Source organism: Lacerta agilis, chromosome 3 (genome assembly GCF_009819535.1).
Source record: "Lacerta agilis isolate rLacAgi1 chromosome 3, rLacAgi1.pri, whole genome shotgun sequence".
NCBI classification, from domain to species: domain Eukaryota; kingdom Metazoa; phylum Chordata; class Lepidosauria; order Squamata; family Lacertidae; genus Lacerta; species Lacerta agilis.
Window position 1 is genome coordinate 8,476,408 of NC_046314.1, and position 22,423 is coordinate 8,498,830.

A 22,423-nucleotide genomic window follows, 5' to 3' on the forward strand; every position below is an offset into this window, starting at 1 on the left:
AAAGTTACCATTCTAAGCTGAACGCATTTCTAGTTATATTATAGCTACACTGCTTTATCCAAACTTTAGAACTGGCAAACATCTTCCCCTGTTTGTGTGGGGGTTGCTCATGGTTGTGGGTGTCAATGCAAGCCTGCTTGTAACAGGGGGAAAGGATATTTTGAAAGTGGTATTTTGGATCCTGCATTCAAAACTAGAATTTAGGCTGCCTGGTAGAACACACAGAATCATAGCCCCCCCCCCTCGTTTTTTAGCTTGAAAAGTATCTGAGAGGCTGAGTGAATACAGTAGTAAGGGACAGGAGTGCCTTAACCTCCCCCCTCCCAATTCTACCCTCCCTTTCTCCCCACTGCCGTTTCAAATATGTGGTTGCCCCAGCAGCAGTAATGTCTTCATCCTGGGCTGCATATACATGATGTCCTATCATAGTCATCCTACAATGAGTAATCTTCAATATGCCCACTGACAGCACACAAACACCTATGCCCTGGCACAGTAGGGGTGCTGGGGAAGCCCTGTGAGGGTGGCTGTGGTTTAACATACATGAATATGTATGTATGTTAAATACATTATGGATATGTATTTAACATACATTCACTACAACAGTTACAGGTAGGTAGCCGTGTTGGTCTGCCATAGTCAAAACAAAATGAAAAATAAAAAAATTCCTTCCAGTTCTTGGTATGAGCTTTCGTGTGCATGCACACTTCTTTCTGAAGAAGTGTGCATGCACACGAAAGCTCATACCAAGAACAAACTTAGTTGGTCTCTAAGGTGCTACTGGAAGGTTTTTTGTTTTTTTTCATTTTGTATTTACTACAACAGTAAAACTGCTAGCGCATTTGCAAAGCTAAGCAGGTGCGGTATGGTTTCCAACTGGATGGGGGACTGCGTGTTGAGATTTGTGCATTGCAGGGCATTGGAGCATTTGACCCTTGAGGTCCCTTCCAACTCTATGGTTCCATGTATGAGAGAGCTGCTGGCTGCCCATAGTTTAGTTTGTTTTAAAGTAGCTGCAAGATAATGCCATTGAACAATAATTTGAATACATGTCACTCAGTTTTATTGTGCACCATTCAACTTTATTCATTTTTATTTACACATGTCCTTCCACTAAACTGAGCTTATGTTAGACACATAATGTAAGCTTATTAGCCTTTTTTCACTTGTTAAAAACGTAGATATGGTGTCCCTCATTAATGATGGGAGCATGGATTCTCCTAAGGTTAAAATCATACACTGTTGCTCTGTGTGGTTCAGTTGCATTTGCAGTTTTTATGTGGTCAATGCAAACTGCAAAGCACTCTGTATCCAGTGTAAATATTTATCGGGATTATGAAGCAAAATATGGCGGATAACAAACCCTGACTACTACAGTCCTCAGTTTTTACTGGAAACATTAGTGCAGAAAGATATAGTACGGGCTATTCTGTAACTAATTTTTGCATTCAAAGCAGCTACATTGGAATCATCAGGCCAGTTCAGAAATGGAAGGATCCTCAATACACATGTGGTGGCATCGCAAAAGGGCAAAAAATTACTGGGAGATGATATATGAAGAACTTAAGAAAATGTTTAAATTTACACTTCCCAAAACCCCCGAAGCATTTTTATTGGCTATTATAGGTGAGGAGTTACCAAAGGAGACTCACAATCTGTTTTTATATGTAACAGCAACCGCAGGAATAGATTACGCAAAAAATGGAAAGAAGAGGTCATCCCAACAAAAGATACAAGTTGATAGAATTTTCAGAGCTTGCGACTGTGGCAGCTAAAATAAGAAATTTGGAGAGGAAAATAAAGGGTGAGTGGGGAATATCTTAGTGAGTATTTAAAAAAGATGTGACATTAAAACTGCTTTGTAAGTAGGGATGACTTTTTAAACAACAGTTAACAAAAAAAGAAAAAGAAGAAGAAATGATAGGATTATTGTAGGGAGGAACTAAATGAGTTGCAGACAAATCTTGAAGGCCTAGAATGCTGGTAAGGGATAAGTTGGGAAGCCTATACTGTATGGGAAAATGTGAGACAAAAAAAAAGTATAAAGTGGAAATGGAAATGGAAAACTGTATAAAAAATTATATAAAAAAGGAATCATCAGGCCAGAACATGGACCTGTGCACAGTGCAGTGCTTGGCACTTTATTTGACAGACTGCCAGTTCAGCTTCAGTCAGTTGAAATATCTATCACGTTGAGGCTGCAGCATCTGTAGCTGCAGCAGCAGCTTCAGCTTCAGCAGCAGCTGCAGCAACATAATTCGAATAGCAGGTTGGCGAGCAGGCACTAAAAAGATAAGGAAGCCTAAGCCCATAGTCGTTCCTAAAAATGCGAGGGAACTGAAGGCCTTTTCCATACAAGGGTCCCGTGCAGCAATCACAGATTTTAAAGCTAAAATGTGGAGAGAGAGAGAGAAATGTTATGCATTCTTTACACTTAACCTACTGAGAAAAGAATGTACAGCAGGGCTGGCCAATGTGGGGCTACAACCCTAGCACCTCTAGCCAGCATGGCAAATTGTCAAGGGTGATGGGAGTTGTAGTCCAAAACATCTGGCAGGCACCATGTTGTCTACCTATAGAGCAGAGCTTGCGCTTGAAACCCATTAGAAATATTCTACTTTTATTAATAAGTAGCATTTAGATGGTTCCTGTGGTCTAGAACATTCAGAAACACTGAGTCGCACCCAACAAGCATGCATGCACGATGACTGTGGCTTTGGGAGAGTCTGGCTAGGCCTCCTCCCAATGCGGCATTTGCCCACTAGGCCCCACTGGTCCCCGTGGAGTCTTCTGACTCTGCACTGCCCAGGGTGACATTCTGCTAGGTCTCCTGCCTCCTCAAGATTTGGGGGAACTGAGCCCCATCCCGGCAAACATTGTGGGGGGCTGTAGAGGCCTCATCCCCATGGAGTTGGCGCACCTGTTCATGACATTGCATGTACCTTACCCCCACTTATCTTTATACAGGGGATGCCAACCTTTTTGGACCAGTGGCTGCTATTCCAGCACAGGGCTGTGGGAATCCCTAAGGAAACCTTTTTGGTCACATAGTTATTGGAGAGGGTGGGGACTGACCGCTATTGCATCTAAAGCAGGGGTCAACAAACTTTTTCAACAGGGGGCTGGTCCACTATCCCTCAGACCTTGTGGGGGGCCGGACTATATTTTTTGGGGGGAATGAACGAATTCCTATGGCCCACAAATAACCCAGAGATGCATTTTAAATAAAAGGACACATTCTACTCATGTAAAAACACACTGATTCCCGGACCGTACGCAGGCCGGATTTAGAAGATGATTGGGCCGGATCCGGTCCCTGGGCCTTAGTTTGCCTACCCATGATCTAAAGTTTCCCTTAAAACCTGTGGTTCTGATGGAGGTCCCCGCCTTACTTACTTGAGCAATATCTCATGAATGTCCCTTGGGATCTTGCGATACACTCTCCAAAGGTTGTGTTTGGCAAAACAAAAGGCAGCCATGTCAGTGAGTCGTTGTGGCTCAAGATGGCAGATTTCATCCCAGAAGTAGGCGTGCAAGAAGTTGTTTTCCACCTTAAGGCAGCTCAGCCTGAGCTTCAGCAACCCGCAAGGCAAGACGTACAGTAGATTCCCTTCTACGTTCAGAAATGTTAGGTTTCTAAACAATCACAGACCAAAAGACATCCCATGGGTCACTTATATATGTTTCATCAACTTTACCAAGCAGTTGGCATCCCCAGTTGGTTCCTCCCAACATTCCTCTGAGTCCAACCAGTCCCTGACAATGGGTGTGTGAGTGAGGGTAAAACTAGCCTACTGTACGAAGGTAAAAGTCACATTTGTTGCTCTACCCACTTTTGATTCTGGCTCTGCTCACCACAGAAATGTGGTCCCCAGAGCTTTGCCCAGAATGGAACGTGGCCCACTGCAATAAAAGCTGGTACAATAAATTGTGGTTTGAAAGTCTGATCAGGAAACCCCAGACAGTTGACACTAAAACAGTAGAAATCAGTTGGAGACTGAAATATATACCTGAGTTTTCCAATTTCATTAGGGATGAATTCAAGTTCATTGTAGGAAACATCGAGGCCCTGCAGATTGGGCAATGAAAATAGCCTATAGAAAGAAAGCAAATATACACCATATCAAAGGTATATCAAACCCAGCACATCACTCACCTATTCAGCTGCTAATGCATGCTGAGTAATTCAGGAGGCCTAAAATTGCCACAGAGAGCCTCACTAAACCAAGAAACTACTTTGTGTGTGCTCCAATTTGTCACTATTGAAAAGATGGATTGTTTTGCACACAAAAAATGTGATAAAGATTATAGTTTCTAGGAATGGGCAGGGCTATTTTTTTTTTAAGTGGGGGAGATGTAAATAAAAGCAAAGAGACTGTTGGCATCTCAAATAATTTTGTTATGGCAAAAGCTTTTGTGGACCATAGTCTACTTCATCAGGTGCAAATAGACTCTGATGCAAGTGGTTACATGTGAAGAAGTAGACTTTAGTGTGGGGAATTTGCAGTCAAATGCGAGTTAGTATGTGAAGGGGTTAAGGACCATAGAGTTCTAAAATTACTGGGGTAGTCTCTGTGATGTCACAGAGTGCCCTAAGTGTGCTGGTGTTTATGAATCACACTGCTGTATTTTTCAGGTGATTTTTGTGCTTTTGTGATATTAAAAGCACTACTACTGTACCCAGCTGGAAGAGTAGTCAGCAAATTGAAGGACATAACCAATAATTTAAGATTCTTCATTCGGCAGATATCGTCTGGGATGAATTTGATGGGGTTGTTTCGCAGCTTTAGCACTTCTAATTGTTTAAGATAAAATACCTGTGGGATCAAAAAGAAAATTGAATGGGCAAATGTAATAAAATGAAGAAAACTGGGGACAAGCCAAGACTGGGTGCTTGATCTTCTAAGTGGAGGGCAAAGGTGTTGAGAGACTTGGAGAGTGACTGGGGAACGGACAGCTCAGGAGGAAAGATAAGTAACCTTGGGTTGCATGTCACAAATAAACTATGGTTCTTTGTGATTGCTCAGTATGCTGGTGCATGTTGATAAAACTGCAGGTGCATAGCTTCTCTCCTATTGCTGCCAGAAAATGAGCCAAGATGGGATTAGAACCCTCTCAGATAGCTGCCATCTCCCGTCAAACCCCCACATAATGCATGGAGCCTTGTTGTTGTTGTTCAGTCGTTCAGTCGTGTCCGACTCTTCGTGACCCCATGGACCAGAGCACGCCTATCTTTCACTGCCTCCCGCAGTTTGGCCAAACTCATGCTAGTCACTTCAAGAACACCGTCCAACCATCTCGACCTCTGCTGTCCCCTTCTCCTTGTGCCCTCCATCTTTCCCAACATCAGGGTCTTTTCTAGGGAGTCTTCTCTTCTCATGAGGTGGCCAAAGTACTGGAGCCTCAACTTCAGGATCTGTCCTTCCAGTGAGCACTCAGGGCTGATTTCTTTAAGGATGGATAAGTTTGATCTTTTTGCAGTCCATGGGACTCTCAAGAGTCTCCTCCAGCACCATAAACCTCCTTCATGGATCACTGCCTTGTTGTGGCAAAGGGGCTTGAATAACTCAGGGAAGCTATGAGCTATGCCATGCAGGGCCACCCAAGATGGACAGGTTATAGCAGAGAGTTTAGACTAAATGTGATCCACCTGGAGAAGGAACTGGCAAGCCACTCCAGTATCCCTGCCAAGAAAACTCCATGGACAAAGACAACAGGCATGTCTTCCCTACTACTTGCATAAAAACAAGGCAGGATTTTGTTTGTTTGTTATGTCCCACAGTCACACTTACCTCTGTAGGAAAGAAGTACAAGTAGTTAAATGACAGGTTAAGGTACAGTAAAAAGCCGGCCAAAGGTGAGAGGTCTGGAAGTTGAAACAGAAAAAATGCCTATGGAGAAAACATAGAAGGGGGGGACACTCACATGAGATTTATATTTTCTATAAATAATCTGCTGTAAGAAAGAACTGCTTTCTTACAGCAGCTTACAGCAGCAACAGGGAACAGGCTCATAATACATGACTATTTACATCCCTGGAAACCGCTCCATACATTGGATGAAACAGTTTTGGAGGTATCTGCAGCATATTCGATTCGAAATAACATATACCTATGCTTCAAAAGATATGATGGAATGCAGCCTGTGGATGTACTACCTACCAGGGATTAGACCTTCCTGATCTGTGGGAAACCATGTTCAAACTGATCATGCACATTTGACTACTCATATAGGGCCAACCCTGTTACTGAATGTAAAACGTTGATCTGAAGTGGTTTCAGAGATAAGACAGGCATCCGTAGTCTTGCACACACTACTTAACACAGCTTCTACGATAGGGATGGGGACCATTTAGCCCTCCAGATGTTGCTGGACTACAGCTCCCTTCTTCCCTGAGCACTGGTCTTTTTGGCAGGACTGATGGGATCTGGAGTTCGGCAACATCTGGATGGCACCAGGTCCTCCCCTCCCCCCGCTCCACAGACTTGGGAGTTCTGCGTGAACAGCATTTTTACTCTCAGTCTTTCTATAAAGAACAGGGTAAAGAAGTCTAGCAAATCACTCTGTAGCTCTGTGTAAGTCTATAAGAGAACTATGGTGGTTTGTGGTTGATTGGGAAGACTTAGACTCAAATCCTCAGTGTACCATAGAGCTCCCAAGGTAACCTTTGGCTTAACTTCTCTTGTACTGTTATGGTGATAAAATAATCCCACTGGAGGCTCCAGTAAACCCCTCAGAGAAAAGACTGTCAAAGGCAACACAGCCACACTTTTAGGAAAATTACCTTAAGACTAAGCCCAGTTCTTCTATGCATTAGGCAAGAAAGTACTGCCATATAAGCTGCTGACATTGATTCAGTCTCCTCCTCTTCTAGATTTAATTTAGGCTCGCTTCCCATACCGGAGATAAGTGAGTCATCATAATCCAGCTCGGCTTCATAATCCAGCTCAGATTCTAGACCAATAATAATAATAATAATAATAATAATTTATACCCCGCCCATCTGACTGGGTTTCCCAGGCCACTCTGGGCAGCTTCCAGCAGAATGTTAAAATACAATAATCTATTAAACATTAAAAGCTTCCCTAAACAGGGCTGCTTCCAGATGTCTCCTAAAAGTCTGGTAGTTGGTTTTCTCTTTGACATCTGGTGGGAGGGTGTTCCACAGGGCGGGTGCCAATAAATCTCGATCCTGCATATGTGGTGGGAATGCAAAATGGTTAACCAATTTTGGTCCTGGATGTTTAATATCAAATATCACTGGATAAAAAGGGACACGGGTGGCACTGTGGTCTAAACCACTGAGCCTCTTGGGCTTGCCGATCAGAAGGTCGGCGGTTCGAATCCCCGCGACGGGTTGAGCTCCTGTTGCTCGGTCCCAGCTCCAGCCAACCTAGCAGTTCGAAAGCACTCCCAAAAGTGCAAGTAGATAAATAGGTACCGCTCCTCCGGGAAGGTAAACAGCATTTCCATGCGCTGCTCTGGTTTCACCAGAAGCGGCTTAGTCATGCTGGCCACATGACCCAGAAAAACTGTTGGCGGACAAACGCCAGCTCCCTCAGCCAGTAAAGCGAGATGAGTGCTGCAAGCCCAGAGTCGTCTGCGACTGGACTTAACTGTCAGGGGTCCTTTATCTTTTTATCACTGGACAAAACATGTTTCTGGCTCGTCTTTGGCTCGTCTCTCTTTAGATAACGATGTCAACCCCTCCGCCATGTGTAAAAATATAGCCTTAATGCAGGGGTAGGCAACCTAAGGCCTGTGGGCCGGATGCGGCCCAATCGCCTTCTCAATCTGGTCCATGTTTTTACATGAGTAGAATGTGTTCTTTTATTTAAAATGCATCTCTGGGTTATGTGGGGCATAGGAATTCGTTCATTCCCTCCCCCCCAAAATAAAATATAGTCCAGCCCACCACATGGTCTGAGGGACGGTGGCCTAAGCCATGGCTGAAAAAGTTTGCTGACCCCTGCCTTAATGTTACTAGTGGTTGCCAGATTAGTTATTGCCCGTTATTGAAAGTCTCATTGCTGACCCCTGCCTTAATGTTACTAGTGGCTGCCAGATTAGTTATTGTCCATTATATATTGAAAGTCTCATTACACTTTAATGTGTGAGACATGGTTCAGTAATGTCTGAAACACCGCTTTGTCAAAACACTTGACCAGACACAGACACGTGGTCTAAGGAAAGGTTAAATCTCAAAATCCTGATGCAGATTTGTTTACCTTCTTTGAGCATATTGACAGGGAGGGATCTTCCCATAACCCTCTAGCTCAGGGGTCAGCAAGGTTTATCTTGCCTGGGCTGGATCGGTCCCGCGGAGATCCCTCTGTGGGCCAGATGGTGTGCCCGCCCACGATTTTTGGCGTCTGCATCTGCGAAGACGCAATTTTGGGTGCTGCAGAAGTGAGTTCCCACGCCGCGCTGCGCTGGTTTAGCGTAGTCGCAAGCGGGCAACTCGGTTTGGGGGCAGCTTGGGGGCTGGTCAAACGACCTCCGTGGGCCACTTCTGGTCCATGGGCCTTAGGTTGGTGACCCCTGATCTAGCTTCTAAATCTTCATTATGGTTGGGGACTTGGGGTATTTAAATATCATCTGATATTCTGTGAATCAAGATTGTAATTTGGTATACAAATTCAAGTGAAAAAAAAAGAATGCGATAAACATTGTGCAGGTTGTTAAGTGAGAAGGACAGTAGCATCTCTTTAAAGCAGCTGTTCTGGTAGGAGTACACATCCCACCAGCATCAGGCAGCATGGCCAATTGTCTAGGATGACTAGAATTGCACCCTAATAATAACATCTGGCTTCTGCTGCTTTAAGGTACCCACAAGGACAACAATTAAAATATAAATTGTGAACACTGTAACAGGCATTAGATAGCGTAAGAGATAACAAATCCTCCCCCAAACATTTCACATTATGTCATTTGCTCCTCCAGCTTTCAGTCATAGCATGTTACAGTCCTATATATAGCACAGATGGGTGATATTCAACACTAGCCCTGCTGAGAGCAGATTCACTGAAGTTAATGGACATGTCTAACCTCCACAGTTTACCAATGCCTGGGTCGGCCAAAAAGTTGTGCCTTGCGACTTGCTGACTGGGCTGACCAGCATAAGTGACATTTGGTACTAATCAGCTGTGAAGAAATGTATGTGCTAACACCCCATTCATGAGATGTAGAAGTATGTACAGCATTTACTGTACAACAGTAAGGCATGTTTTGGGGTTCAGTCTCATCACGATTAGACTTGTGCACCTACTCCATCATGTCCTCAATGCTTGGTTCTGCCACTGTCAGTCTATTGGTGTGAAGGATCTGAAGCAGGGAGCCTGCTCTACATATGAGACTCCCTGCAGGATTTATAGCAGATCTTCCAACAAGTGGGGCACAGCAGCACCAGGCAAGGGAAAAGTGGCCAAGGTGTGATTTCCTAATCATGTGAGAGACTGCATTAGAGATGCACAAATTCTGGGCATTTTGAAGCCATTGTTCTCACCCTGGGTTTCCCCTCAGGGGAAAAACATGTGGAAATTTGGAAAGGAACTGAAATATATGGAAAACTTACTTTCTCACCAAACCTCATTATTTTACTGCTTTAGCGACATAAAGCTCATGATTTATTTCATTAATACAATTGTGTATGCTACGTTTAATGAAATAAATACAATATGCAGAACGTAAGGCAACGAGTATGGTTGTGGATGCCTGGACTTAGTAGGAAAAAAGTATTGTATCTTTATAGACGGCTTGTGATGGAAAGTTTACTTCCCTACTAATTGGATTGCCCAGAATATTCACCCCTAAATTAAAGATTTGCATCTCACATTACTGAAGCATATATTTGAAAGTATCTTATTTGCTAGATGGCATATAACTCTGTCTTGTTTGCAGCAGCTGCCACCACCTTTACTAAAATGCTTGTACAGTCTGAACTAGTGAATGCTTAAAATGTGATTAAGGCAGCTCACTGATCATTTCTATCATTGACTGTTTCCAGTAAACCTTATTCTATATCTCTGTGTGTGCTGCATCAAGGCTTTTAGATGAATAACAGTAACTGTTCCTTTTTAAAGGAGACACACACAGGGAGAGTATATATAAATGGTTTCTACCTGCATAAGTCCCTCTCTTCTTTTCTCTCTCTTTTAGCTCCTCAATGAGCATTTTTTTTTGTTCTGCAGAGAGAGACAGTATCTCTGCCAGTCTCTCTGCCAGTCTCTCATCCAGGAACCTGTCTGAAAAACATCATGAGTCAAGTTAGGAGTGGATTCTGTTTATATGGAGATACCGGTAAGTATTTTCAGATCTTCCCTTGCAAAACAACAATGTCTCTTGGGATGTGTGTGGTGGTTGTTGTTTAGGCCTTTAAAACATTTGGGGGTGGACTTCAGTGTTGCGCTATTACAAATGTTCTGTCTGGTTCCCACATGGAATGATCCCCCCTACCACATGCTGTTCTGGGGTTTATCTTTAGGAAGCTTGGGTGGGGAGCAAAGTCCATTATGGCACAAGTGGAAGCCCTTGTCCAAGGTTTCTGCTAATGGGACTTCCTAAGCTGAATCCCATATCCTCCAACATTCCTCCACTGAAAATAGGGACATCCTATTCCATTATTATTATTATTATTATTATTATTATTATTATTATTATTATTATGCCACCCATTAAACCAGAGGTCGGCAAACTAAGCTTAAGCAGCCTCCAAGCTGCCCCTGAACCCTGCTGCCTGCTCGGCAAGTCCCCGTGCGCTGTGCTAAACCGGCGCGGCTTGGGGACTCATGTCTGTGGCACTGGCGGGGCTTCCTATTGGCTGGAGAAAGTTCTTGCAGCCAATAGAAAGCTGCAGACACCTCCTCCGCTCCAGAAACAGGGTTTGCACATGCGTGTGCACACATAGACGCCTCCTCCGCGTTGAAAATAGCATCTGCCAACGCACGTCTGCGAACTCAGGGGGAGTGGACCGGCCCACAATCCGTAAGCTTTGCCGACCCTTGCATTAAACACTTAAAAACATCCCTATACAGGGCTGCCTTCAGATGTCTTCTAAAGGTTGTATAGTTGTTGTTGTTGTTGTTGTTGTTGTTGTTGTTGTTGTTGTTGTTATTACCCCGCCCATGTCATCAGAGCTTATCTATTATTATTATTGGTATTATTATTAATTAGATTTATATACTGCCAATCATCATAAGAGCTCAGAGCGGTTCACAGAATAAAATACAGGATAAAAAGAAGTAACTAAGTAAATCAAACCAGCAAAACAATAACCCCCCTCCCTTCATCCTGATTCCTACCCCTACTTTCCTTACATCCTTCTGTTCCACCAAACTCTTGATACAGACTTGCTACTAGGTCTCCCCACCACCACAAACTCTGATTTCAATGTCTCTAATTTTATTTCTTCCTGTAGCACCTTAGAGACCAACTCAGTTTGTTATTGGTATGAGCTTTCGTGTGCATGCATACATATCTGAAGAAGTGTGCATGCACACGAAAGCTCATACCAATAACAAACTTAGTTGGTCTCTAATATGCTACAGGAAGGATTTTTTTTATTATTTTGTTTCGACTACAGCAGATCAACACGGCTACCTACCTGTGTCTAATTTTTTTGTTCCTTTCCTATTTGCTATAAGTGTGAGCCCCCCTTCTTTTGATGCTACCTTAAAGGGCAGTTCCTGCCCACCTAGCAGTTCGAAAGCATGTCAAAGTGCAAGTAGATAAATTGGTACCGCTCCAGTGGGATAGTAAACGGCGCTTCCGTGCGCTGCTCTGGTTTGCCGGAAGCGGCGTAGTCATGCTGGCCACATGACCCAGAAAAACTGTCTGCGGACAAACGTTGGCTCCCTCGCCCAGTAAAGCGAGATGAGCGCTGCAACCCCAGTGTCGTCTGCGACTGGACTTAACTGTCAGGGGTCCTTTACCTTTTTATCACTGGACACAACATGTTTCTGGCTCGTCTTTGGCTCTTCTCTCTTTAGATAACGATGTCAACCCCTCCGCCATGTGCAAAAACATAGCCTTAATTGTTACTAGTGGCTGCCAGGTTAGTTATTGCCCGTTATTGAAAGTCTCATTACACTTTAATGTGTGAGACATGGTTCAGCAATGTCTGAAACACCGCTTTGTCAAAACACTTGACGGGACACAAAAGCGTGGTCTGAAAGGCTAAATCTCAAAATCCTGATGCAGATTGGTTTACCTTCTTTGAGCATATTGACAGGGAGGGATCTTCCCATAACCCTCTAGCTCAGGGGTCAGCAAGATTTATCTTGCCTGGGCTGGATCGGTCCCGCAGAGATCCCTCCGTGGGCCAGATCTCTGTGCCCGCCCGCGATTTTCGGCGTCTGCATCCGTGCAGACGCGATTTTCCGTGCTACAGAAGTGATTTCCCACGCCACGCTGCGCTGGTTTAGCGGGCAACTTGGTTTGGGGGCAGCTCGGGGGCTGATCAAACGACTTCTGTGGGCCACTTCTGGTCCATGGGCCTTAGGTTGGTGACCCCTGCTCTAGTTTCTCAAGCTTCATTATGGTTGGGGTATTTAAATATCATCTGATATTCAGTGAATCAAGATTGTAATTTGGTACAGTATACAGCTGTTCTGGTAGGAGTGCACATCCCACCAGCATCAGGAAGCATGGCCAATTGTCCAGGATGACTAGAATTGCACCCTAATAACATCTGGCTTCTGCTGCTTTAAGGTACCAACAAGGACAACAATTAAAATACAAATTGTGAACAATGTAACATGCATTAGATAGCATAAGAGATAACAAATGCTCCCCCAAACATTTCACGTTATGTCATTTGTTCCTCCAGCTTTCAGTCATAGCTCCTCAATGAGCAATTTTTTTTTCTTCTGCAGAGAGAGACAGTCTCTCTGCCAACCTTATTTTATTTATCTGTGTGTGCTGCATCAAGGCTTTTAGATGAATAACAGTAACTGTTCTTTTTAACGGAGAAACAAACAGAGAAAGTATATTTGAATGGTTTCTACCTGCAGAAGTCCCTCTCTTCTTTTCTCTCTCTCTTAGCTCCTCAATGAGCAATTTTTTTTCTTCTGCAGAGAGAGACAGCATCTCTGCCAGTCTCTCTGCCATTCTCTCATCCTCTAACCTGTCTGAAAAACATCATGAGTCAAGTTAGAGTGGATTCTGTTTATATGGAGATACCAGTAAGTATGTTATGTCCGGTTCCCACATGGAATGATCCCCCCTACCACATGCTTTTCTGGGGTTTATCTTTAGGAAGCTTGGGGGGGGCAAAGTCCATTATGGCACAAGTGGAAGGCCTTGTCCAAGGTTTCTGCTAATGGGAGTTCCTAAGCTGAATCCCATATCCTCCAACATTCCTCCAATGAAAATAGGGACATCCTATTCCATTATTATTATTATTATTATTATTATTAATATTATTATTATTATTGACGCCTCCTCTGTGCTGAAAATAGCATCTGCGAACGCACGCATGCAAACTCCAGGGGGGGTGGACCGGCCCACGCTCCGTAAGCTTTGCCGACCCCTGCATTAAACATTTAAAAACATCCTTATACAGGGCTGCCTTCAGATGTCTTCTAAAGGTTGTACAGATTATTTATTTATTTATTTATTATTACCCTGTCCATCTGGCTGGGTGTCCCCAGCCACTCTGGGCAGCTTCCAACAGAATATTAAAAACTCGATAAAACAACAAACATTAAAAACTACCCTAAACATCTCCCTGTCTTGGGGGTCACATATCTCCAAACCCTTCAACATTTCTCCGATGAAAATAGGGACATTGTTATAAGAAATTTGGAAAGGAACTGAAATATATGGAAAACTTACTTTCTTACCAAACCTCATTATTTTACTGCTTTAGCGACATAAGGCTCATGATTTATTTCATTAATACAATTGTGTATGCTACATTTAATGAAATAAATACAGTATGCAGAACGTAAGGCGACAAGTATGGTTGTGGATGCCCGGACTTAGTAGAAAAAAAGTACTGTGCCTTTACAGACGGCTTGTGATGGAAAGTTTACTTCCCTACTAATTGGATTGCCCAGAATATTCACCCCGAAATTTTGCATCTCACATTACTGAAGCATATATTTGAAAGTATCTTATTTGCTAGATGGCATATAACTCTGTCTTGTTTGCCACAGCTGCCACCACCTTTACTAAAATGCTTGTAGAGTCTGAACCAGTGAATGCTTAAAATGTGATTAAGGCAGCTCACTGATCATTTCTATCATTGACTGTTTCCGGTAAACCTTATTCTATATCTCTGTGTGTGCTGCATCAAGGCTTTTAGATGAATAACAGTAACTGTTCTTTTTAAAGGAGACACACACAGGGAGACTATATATAAATGGTTTCTACCTGCATAAGTCACTCTCTTCTTTTTTTTCTCTTTTGCCTCCTCAATGAGTAATTTTTTTTCTTCTGGGGAGAGAGACAGTCTTTCTGCCAGTCTCTCTGCCAGTCTCTCATCCAGTAACCTTTCTGAAAAAACATCATGAGTAAAGTTAGAGTGGATTCTGTTTATATGGAGATACCAATAAATATTTTCAGATCTTCCCTTGCAAAACAACAATGTCTCTTGGGATGTTTGTGGTGGTTGTTGTTTAGGCTTTTAAAACATTTGGGGGTGGACTTCAGTGTTGCGCTATTACAAATGTTCTGTCTGGTTCCCACATGGAATGATCCCCCCTACCACATGCTTTTCTGGGGTTTATCTTTAGGAAGCTTGGGGGGGGGCAAAGTCAATTATGGCACTAGTGGAAGCCCTTGTCCAAGGTTTCTGCCAATGGGAGTTCCTAAGCTGAATCCCCATGGAACCCAAGCTGAATCCCCATGGAACCCTTGGGTTCCATGATCACTGCAGATGGTGACAGCAGTCATGAAATTAGAAGACACCTGCTTCTTGGGAGAAAAGCAATGACAAACCTAGACAAGATCTTAAAAAGCAAAGACATCACCTTGCCAACAAAGGTCCGTATAGTTAAAGCTATGGTTTTCCCAGTAGTGAGAGCTGGACCATAAAGAAGGCTGATCGCCAAAGAATTGATGCTTTTGAATTATGGTGCTGGAGGAGACTCTTGAGAGTCCCATGGACTGCAAGAAGATCAAACCTATCCATTCTCAAAGAAATCAGCCCTGAGTGCTCACTAGAAGGACTGATCCTGAAGTTGAGGCTCCAGTACTTTGGCCACCTCATGAGAAGAGAAGACTCCCTAGAAAAGACCCTGATGTTGGGAAAGATGGAGGGCACAAGGAGAAGTGGACGACAGAGGATGAGATGGTTGGACAGTGTTCTCGAAGCTACTAACATGAGTTTGGCTAAACTGCAAGAGGCAGTGAAGGATAGGCGTGCCTGGCGTGCTCTGGTCCATGGGGTCACGAAGAGTCGGACACGACTGAACGACTGAACAACAACAACAAGCTGAATCCCATATCCTCCAACATTCCTCCACTGAAATAGGGACATCCTGTTCCATTATTATTATTATGCCACCCATTAAACCAGAGGTTGGCAAACTAAGTTTAAAAACCGGTGCGGCTCAGGGACTCATGTCTGCTTTGCTGGCGGGGTTTCCTATTAGCTGCAGGAAGCTCCTGCAGCCAATAGGGAGCTGCAGGTGCCTCCTCCACTCCAGAAACAGCGTTTGCAAATGCGCGCACATGCGCAGGCGCCTCCTCAGTGCCGGAAATAGTGTCTGCATACGTATACGCCTCCTCTGCGCTGTAAACAGTGTCTGCGAAAGCACGTGCGATCCGGCTCTCAGAGAGATCTCCGGAGGAGTAGACCAGCCCAGGCTCCATAAGCTTTGCCAACCCCTGCATTAAAGACAAACACCCCTATACAGGGCTGCCTTCAGATGTCTTCTAAAGGTTTTGTTGTTGTTGTTGTTGTTGATGATGATGATGATGATTTCCCCAGCCACTCTGAGTGGCTTCCAACAGAATATTAAAAACACGATAAAACATCAAACATTTGGGGTCACATATCTCCATACCCTTCAACATTTCTCTGATGAAAATAGGAACATTGTTATAAGAAAAAACTGCTCCTTTATCCCTTATGGGGTATCCAAGAGCCCGTACAGAGTCCTTATGTATGTTTTCTATCGGTAGGAGAAAATAACAAGAGGCCAACAGAGAATATGGAGAAGCAAAGCAGCTAGTAAGCATGATCTTTATTAAACTATTGCAACAGGGTCCCCCGCTCACCCCACTGAAGGAGAGAGGAGAGGAACCCAGAACATTGGTGTGCAAGCTCTTATATAGACTTTTGAAACTGCCTACTTTGTAGCTCAAGACCATCCCCCAAAACATCATACATACATCACAGAAAGAGGTGGTCCCCAGCAGAAATTTGAGTGTGTTGCTTCTCTCCTGTCAGCCAGGATACCTGATAATGCCTTTTCTGGGTAGCCTGGCCAATCCTTTGAGGTGGTAAATACTTAGTTCCTGACTCTCTTATTGATAGTGTGCTCAGCTTAACAGATACTTGCCAGACTGTATTTACAGGGAGGTGTAAGCCCCTATAGTCCAAAGGCAATTTGAAAGCTATTCCCATTTCATTCATCTTTGCAGAAAAATGTTTGAGGTCAATTTGGGAGAGTCAAAAATGGCTTCAGGATTGTTCTCCTGTACATTTATGAACATTTATTTTTTATATAAAAAACATTAGAATTCCTATAACAGACATCTTATGGAAAAGCAGGACATTCTGGGATCAAATCAGAAACTGGTACAGCTTCTGTAAATCCGGGACTGTCCCTGGGAAACAGGGACACTTGGAAGGTCTGAAATCCTGCTCTCTGTGTACCAAACTGAATGTATGTACCCTTCTATATTCTGCTACAGGGCAGGTTAATTTAAATCATCAGGAAAGAAGATTGAGGACTCAGCTATACAGCTGCAAATACTGCAATTTAAGTGCATTATACAAATGTGACACTAGATGGCGCAGAGGAGCTAATGGCAAATTCCATATATATTTTACGTGGTTGTTTTTTAAAAAGCATTTTCACAGCATTTTTTACATCTGTGTAGATCCAGCCTAACATTATATTGACTGTTGGCAGGGAATCCTCAGATCACTAATACTTTCACTTCAGTGGAACAGTTGCTACAAGAGCTCAAACACCCTTTTCATCAGAGCTTATCCATTATTATTGGTATTATTATTAATTAGATTTATATACTGCCCATCATCATAAGAACTCAGGGCAGTTCCAGAAAAAAATACAGGATAAAAAGAAGTAAATAAGTAAATCAAACCAGCAAAACAATAACCCCCCTCCCTTCATCCTGATTCCCACCCCTCATACAAACTATGGTTACTTTAAAATGTTCGCTTTTACCATTCCAGAAAGTCCCATTTTTAACCTAAAGGGATTTACTTTCCAGCCTCCCTAGCATTGCACTGTAAGAAATCTCCACGTAGGAGATCTCTTACACACCTAATTGATTAGTTTTCATTAGATCTGTAGATGCTGAAAGTCCTGTTCAAATCCAACATAAGTGTGAAAATGTGCAGTTTTCCTTTTCACTTACAAACAAAGATCAATTCTGACATTCTCTTAGAGTAAAATTCAGTGTTGCCACTCAAATTTTCAGCTATGCAATGGAGAACCAAAACAGACCTTTGGGGATGGCATTAATTGAAAACAGCAGAGAAAGAATATGCAGAAACAGTGTGTGTAAAACAAGTTAGAATTCATAAAACTGCAGCATACAGTACTGTACCTAATTCCATTTGTCTCTCAGGTTTTCTTGGTGGTTCAGGAAAAGGAAGATCTGCATTTGTGAGCAGTATGTTATGGACTTCTCTTGGGCCTCTCCTTTGCCTAGCATTCAGCTCACTCGTGAGTACCTCATAGTTAAGACGAGAAATAATTGGTCTTCTAGTTTCAATGTCCAAGCATTTTAAATGAATAGTGGTGACTATAGCCAGACCTTTCAATATAAAATCTCTTCGTAAAAGCAGCCTGTAATCTCCTAGAAATGGCATTTGCATCCTTAAAGGTACCCGGCGTTTTTGCATTGGGAAGCTAGGAGGACCACTAGGGTGTGAAGGAATAATAAAGGTTCTCTCAATATTAGTTGGAACTTGGATTTCAGAACCAAAGTCTGGAAAACTCATACAAATTGCTTGGCTCTTCTCAGGTAAATGAAGCTGGCCATAATCAGCGCCATGTTTTCCTTTGAATTTTGTATCTTCCTCATGAGCACCTGTAATGAAACATGACATTTATGCACAAAAAAAGAAGAGTGAGGCTATTTAAAGTGCAAACTAATGTTTCCCAAACAGAAATAACTCAGCCTTGGTTGTGGAGAGGGAATTTTGCTTCCTTATTAAACACACAAGAGACAGTTACAGGTGGGTAGCCGTGTTGGTCTGCCATAGTCGAAACAAAATAGAAAATTCTTTCCAGTAGCACCTTAGAGACCAACTGAGTTTGTTCTTGGTATGAGCTTTCGTGTGCATGCACACTTCTTCAGATACACTGAAACAGAAGTCACCAGATCCTTAAATATAGTGAGGGAGTGGGGGGGGGGTATTACTCAGAAGGGTGGTGGGAATGGGTGATCAGCTGATAGGTGTGGAAAACCTGTTGACGACTCTTAACGGCCGCAATTAGTCTTGCAGGGAAAGGCAAGGGGTGAGATGGCTAAAGATAGCTTTGTTATGTATAATGAGATAAGAATCCAATGTCTTTGTTCAGACCAGGTTTCTCCATGGTTTTAAGTTTGGTGATTAGTTGCGATTCAGCCACTTCTCTTTCCAGTCTATTTCTGAAATTTCTTTGTATTAAGACAGCTACTTTGAGATCTTTTATAGAATGTCCTGGGAGATTGAAGTGTTCTCCTACTGGTTTCTCTGTCTTGTGATTCCTGATATCAGATTTATGTCCATTTATCCTTTGGCGTAGGGTTTGGCCTGTTTGTCCAATATAGAGAGCTGAAGGGCACTGATCACAGTTGGTCTCTAAGGTGCTACTGGAAAGAATTTTCTATTTTGTTTCGACAAAAGAGACAGTAATTGGCAATGCCCTTTGAAGAAGTGAAAAGCAGAGCTGGCCCAAGACATTTTGCTGCCTGACGCGAACCAGAAAATGGCACCCTCTGGGAAATTGCAGTTTGTTAAGAGTGCTGGGTTAAAGCATAGATAGGGAATATCAGGCTCAGGGACCAAATGCAACCCTCTAGGCCTCTGTCGGGGCTCAAGCCACTCCTTTCAGTCCTGCTTTTATACCCCCCAACATCCAGCTAATCCAAATTACGACACTTAATTTTTTTGGTCCTAAGCTGTCACGGGAGCTGGCAGGCTTGGGCCAGAGCATGAGACCAGAAAACAAACGTATTTTTTTTTGTCCAGTGCTGTGGCGCAAGATCAAAAAATGAGCACCTTTGGGTTCAGTGCTCTGGCACGAGCCTGCTAACTTGCACCAGAGTGCTGAACCCAAAAATGGGACATTCCAGGATTCAGTCAGAAGCAGGGATGGCTTCTGTAATTCCGGGATGTCCCACTTAAATCGGGACAGTTGAGCGGTATGTGCTTTGTGCCTTTCTTGAGTGTTTTTGGAGAGAAGGCACTATGGTGGTGGGAGAACTCTTTTCTCAGACACCCCTCCCTCCATACTAAGGAATAAGCCCCACTGATCACAATGGACTAATTATTGGCATAGATGCCTAGGAGAGCACTGCCAAAGTTTCAAGTCGTAAACCATTGACTGGACCATGGTTAATCAATGTTATGCCCAATCCCAGGTTACCCATTGTGCCACAATACCTTTATGGCCTTTTCCGCTTGGTCCAGCCCGTTCAGTCTTCCCCTTTGGGGACAAAGGTCTCCGAAGCAGCTTAGGTTCAGACATGGACCTGGATTTATAATCCTGTTGTAAAACTGTGTGAGAAACACGAGTGTACTTTCTTCTTAAGAATGAGAATGCAGAGACGCAGAAGCTTAGTTTTCTTCAAACATTCTGTACTCAGGACTGCCCCAAATTTTCTTCCTTATAGGACACATGCCCACAACTTTCAACCTAGCACCAAATTATTATTTATTTATTTTTTAAAAACCTTATCATCAACTATCTGCTATGTGGACACTCTTTGATGCAGCTGCACCCACATCCCTGCAGCGCTTAATATAGAAAAATTGGGGCGAAACTTTAGATTGGTTCAAAATAATTGATTTTCCATCCCTCTCTCTCTCTGTGAGAGAATGTAAAATCATCAAACATTATAGCTGGAAAGGATCCCGCCCACAGCCACCCCTAGGGGGACTCGAATCACCAATCTTCTGATTAGCAGCCAGATGTGCTGATCTCTTGTGCCACTGGTGTTTTCATTCCTCCACCCTGAACTGACAGGATATGTTCCTTAATTTCATTCCCCAAGTGTGAACAACCAGTCTATCCTTTAGAAGTAACTTCAGTGCATGCAGCATGGATGTTAGATAGAGAAATATATTGTTCAATGCTTTGAACTGCAGCTGCAAACTTGTTACCTTCTTTTTTGTAAAAAATAAATAAATCCCTGGAGCAGCTGCAAGTCTCATTGTAGGCGTGTGAGTTTACACAAATGGGAAGAGTTGGGGCCTGGTGAGCACTTAATGTTCCTAACTCCAATACCGGTAGTTATAATTTGTGAGTTGCCATCTGATTTTATTCTGATTTTAATTTGATTTTAAGCTGTATTTTACTCAATTGTTTGATTTTGTGTTTTTAATGTATTGTGTGTTTTAGCCGCCCTGAGCCTGGTCCTGGCCGGGGAGGGCGGGGTATAAATAAAAATTATTATCATTAGTAGTAGTAGTAGTTCTGTAGTGTCAGTATGAGGCAGTCAAATTCTTCCAGAGTAGAGGCTTAATTTCTACAGTCATACCTCGTGTTACGGCTGCTGCGGGTTGCGTTTGGCACGGGTTACGAATGCGCCGAACCTGGAAGTACCGGAACTGGTTACTTCCGGGTTTGGCGTTTGCAGATGTGCAGACGCGCAAAATGATGTCACACACATGTGTAGAAGTGCCGAATCACGTTGTGCAGATGCGACGCTTCATGTTGTGTTCTGCTCATGTTGCGAACGGGGCTCTGGAATGGATCCCATTCGCAACATGAGGTACCACTGTATTCATAAAAGGAGGGGAGGTCTACGGCCATACTACCCTGAACACGCCCGATCTTGTCTGATAAAAGGAGGGGAGGAGAGAGGGCGGGAGCTCTTCTGTCTGCCAACTACTGATATGTAGGGGCTCTCCACCCTGCACATTATATATCCTTAGCTCCCAGAGTTCAGGATTAATTAATGGACCAAAGGATGTAATTTGAAAATGAAATGGGCTGATTGTCACAGCTGATCCTTCTGTGGCTTGTGTTTGCAATGCAGGCTTTGCAGTGAGAAGATTGTAATGTTTGCATATGTTTAGAGATGACTCTAGATTCCCTATTGCTCAAGTTAGCAGCTCGTGACAGATGCCAAGTGCAGGTTAGCTTTTATATATCCATCTGTTTCAGAGCACATACCCCTCCAAAGAAAACCCATTCAAGTTTTGAAGCAGTTCTGCTGAGAAACACTTCTGTACATCTGTACATTTGGATGTGCCTAGTAGGTTCATTAGGTTTAGTGTGTCTCTGTAAAACAGCGATATGGAACCTGTGGTTCTCCAGCTGCCACTGGACTCCAACTCCCAGCAGCCTCAGCAAGCATGACCAGTGGCCAGAGATTATGGAGTCCAATGGCACCTGAAAGGCCATAAGTTCTCCATTCAGGCTCTGTAAAGGCTGCTTGGCAGGCTGATATTCTGAATAATCAATTCGGTTTCAAATTCTCATTTTTTAAAATTGTGCATGGTGGTCAACCAATGTGTCAGTCAACTCATAATAATTTGCCCTAAGTTGATACTGTGCATCAACCTACAGCTGGCAGAAAACTGCCTCATAATGCTACCTTGCCTTAGGAAGCCTGTACAACTAGTCTGTTTCAAGCTTTTCCAACTGTAAGATAGCAACTTACACAGCTGCTCGTGTAATTAATAACTTGTTAATGACCTCTCGGCTGCCATTTATGTTTTTCCTACCATGGCCAAGACATAGATGTTTTGCTGGACTCACTGGACGTGTCAGAGACACCACCTGAGGAAGGTCGCTTGGCATCCTTGGAGACGAGTCCTAACAAACATGGTGGGAGCTGCCTTCTGATTGGCTAGAGAATGACCATTCCATTCTACAAAGCACTACAAGGGGAGGGATCAATACGATTGACGGAGGAACCATCCTATGCTGAGGAATGGTTTGCCACTACATGTAAGAGATGGCACAGCTGGGGTTCAAGAGATCTGATGGGGCCGCTGGCTCAAACTCGGACAACCTGTGGTACAGAGAAGGCAAGGTACAGAGAATGTGCATGTGTATCAACA

General features: G+C 43.3%; 1 protein-coding gene across 1 annotated transcript; it reads right to left on the reverse strand.

Annotated features, from left to right (window-relative positions):
- Nucleotides 1-2,172: 2,172 nt before the first annotated feature.
- LRRC63 (leucine rich repeat containing 63) lies at nucleotides 2,173-22,388 on the reverse strand. The gene is made up of 11 exons (XM_033145359.1): nucleotides 22,085-22,388; nucleotides 19,764-19,909; nucleotides 19,447-19,459; nucleotides 17,749-18,234; nucleotides 14,374-14,496; nucleotides 6,785-6,957; nucleotides 5,793-5,891; nucleotides 4,681-4,817; nucleotides 4,011-4,094; nucleotides 3,397-3,636; nucleotides 2,173-2,389 (listed from the first exon to the last, which is right to left on the reverse strand). The coding sequence occupies exons 1-11, from the start codon at nucleotides 22,158-22,160 to the stop codon at nucleotides 2,188-2,190; spliced, it is 1,779 nt and encodes a 592-aa protein (XP_033001250.1). The 5' UTR covers nucleotides 22,161-22,388; the 3' UTR covers nucleotides 2,173-2,187.
- Nucleotides 22,389-22,423: the final 35 nt, after the last annotated feature.